Consider the following 2238-nt stretch of genomic DNA (forward strand, 5'->3'; position numbering starts at 1 on the left):
TTATTGCATGTTATTTTGTAAATGACGTTGATATTGTGTGATTCTAAATAATTTTTGTTTAGTAATGATTTTAATTTAGAGCCGGTTTTTTGAGAGAATGCCTTTCTTCTGTTTTGCTACAGCTGTTCCAGTGCTGAAAACAGCAATTCAAATGAAACACTCACTTCTAGCGATAATACGAAACTCACTGGTTTTAAAAGCATTCGATACTATCTAAATACATAACTTACTTTGAACTGATACTTACTCGGCTTTTGCGACGTAGGTAAAGATTAGTTTCTTATTTTCATTTACTTCTAGCCGCCATAACCCAGACTGCAAACTTACAAATCCTGATTTGGTTTTGAAGAGTTCATACCAATCACCCAAAAACTAGTGGTGAAATAAACATATTAAAATCATAAAGTTCGAAGTTAAGACAAAATGATTTAAAACACTAACATTACTAGCGTACAGAAAAGAATTAAGAGAACGTTTTACTTTAAAACCATAAAAAAGTAACTATAAATCAGAAATTCTCTAGTTAACTTATGATCCATTAAAGATATTCTGTAGCAGTTAATGAACATTTAGGATCGAGATTCTGTAGCAGTTAATGAACATTTAGGGTCAAGATTATGTAGCAGTTAATGAACATTTAGGGCCGATATTTTGTAGCAGTTAATGAACATTTAAAGCCGAGATTATGTAGCAGTTAATGAACATTTAGTGTTGAGATTCTGTAGCAGTTAATGAACATTTAGTGTCGAGATTCTGTAGCAGTTAATGAACATTTAGGGTCGAGATTCTGTAGTAGTTAATGAACATTTAGGATCGAGATTCTGTAGCAGTTAATGAACATTTAGTGTCGAGATTATGCAGCAGTTAATGAACATTTAGGGTCGAGATTATGTAGCAGTTAATGAACATTTAGGGTCGAGATTATGTAGCAGTTAATGAACATTTAGTGTCGAGATTCTGTAGCAGTTAATGAACATTTAGTGTCGAGATTCTGTAGCAGTTAATGAACATTTAGGATCGAGATTATGTAGCAGTTAATGAACATTTAGTGTCGAGATTATGTAGCAGTTAATGAACATTTAGGGTCGAGATTATGTAGCAGTTAATGAACATTTAGTGTCGAGATTATGTAGCAGTTAATGAACATTTAGGGTCAAGATTATGTAGCAGTTAATGAACATTTAAAGCCGAGATTATGTAGCAGTTAATGAACATTTAGTGTCGAGATTATGTAGCAGTTAATGAACATTTAGTGTCGAGATTCTGTAGCAGTTAATGAACACTTAGGGTCGAGATACTGTAGTAGTTAATGAACATTTAAGGTCTAATATTCCAAAGATATTTTGTGGCTTATAGCTTTATATATCTTCGAAATTTTAAATGTTAAACATAAATAACTAAAATAGAAACCAAAATATATAAGTAATAGTCTTCAAAAGATATAATAGTTTACTTGTTCCATGTTGAACTCTGCCAAAGTTGTTCTCTCAGAAATTCTGCAACCCGATTGTTGAACAAGCGTGTGATCTAAAAATAATAATATAAATCAGTTCTGGTATAGATATCTCTATGACTATTTAAACAGTTGATATATCTCTAGGACTATTTTAAAATTCTCCTTAAAAAAAAAGAAAAGAAAAACGAGACCAAAGTGGGTCATATCTATAATCACACATCTTCTACAAGTAACTTGTTCATATCTATAATCACACATCTTCTACAAGTAACTTGTCCATATCTATAATCACACATCTTCTACAAGTAACTTGTCCATATCTATAATCACACATCTTCTACAAGTAACTTGTCCATATCTATAATCACACATCTTCTACAAGTAACTTGTCCATACTATAATCACACATCTTTTACAAGTAACTTGTCCATATCTATGATCACACACCTTCTACAAGTAACTTGTTCATATCTATAATCACACATCTTCTACAAGTAACTTGTCCATATCTATAATCACACATCTTCTACAAGTAACTTGTTCATATGTATAATCACACATCTTCTACAAGTAACTTGTCCATAACTATAATCACACATTTCTACAAGTAACTTGTCCATAACTATAATCAGACATTTTCTACAAGTAACTTGTTCATATGTATAATCACACATCTTCTACAAGTAACTTGTCCATAACTATAATCACACATCTTCTACAAGTAACTTGTCCATAACTATAATCAGACATTTCTACAAGTAACTTGTCCATATCTATAATCA

At 31.2% G+C, this 2238-nt stretch overlaps 1 protein-coding gene across 1 annotated transcript in view; it reads right to left on the minus strand.

The window, feature by feature from the left end:
* Window positions 1–224: 224 nt before the first annotated feature.
* LOC111084082 overlaps window positions 225–2238 on the minus strand; it is a 4259-nt gene continuing 2245 nt past the window's right edge. The window contains exons 2-3 of the mRNA XM_022380873.1: window positions 1454–1527; window positions 225–372 (exon numbers count right to left, since the gene is read on the minus strand). Coding sequence (XP_022236581.1) covers window positions 244–372; window positions 1454–1527 — 203 coding nt within the window. The 3' untranslated portion in view covers window positions 225–243. The remainder of the gene's footprint in view (window positions 373–1453; window positions 1528–2238) is intronic.

The sequence above is a fragment of the Limulus polyphemus genome, unplaced genomic scaffold (assembly GCF_000517525.1).
Source record: "Limulus polyphemus unplaced genomic scaffold, Limulus_polyphemus-2.1.2 Scaffold13464, whole genome shotgun sequence".
Classification (NCBI taxonomy): Eukaryota; Metazoa; Arthropoda; class Merostomata; order Xiphosura; family Limulidae; genus Limulus; species Limulus polyphemus.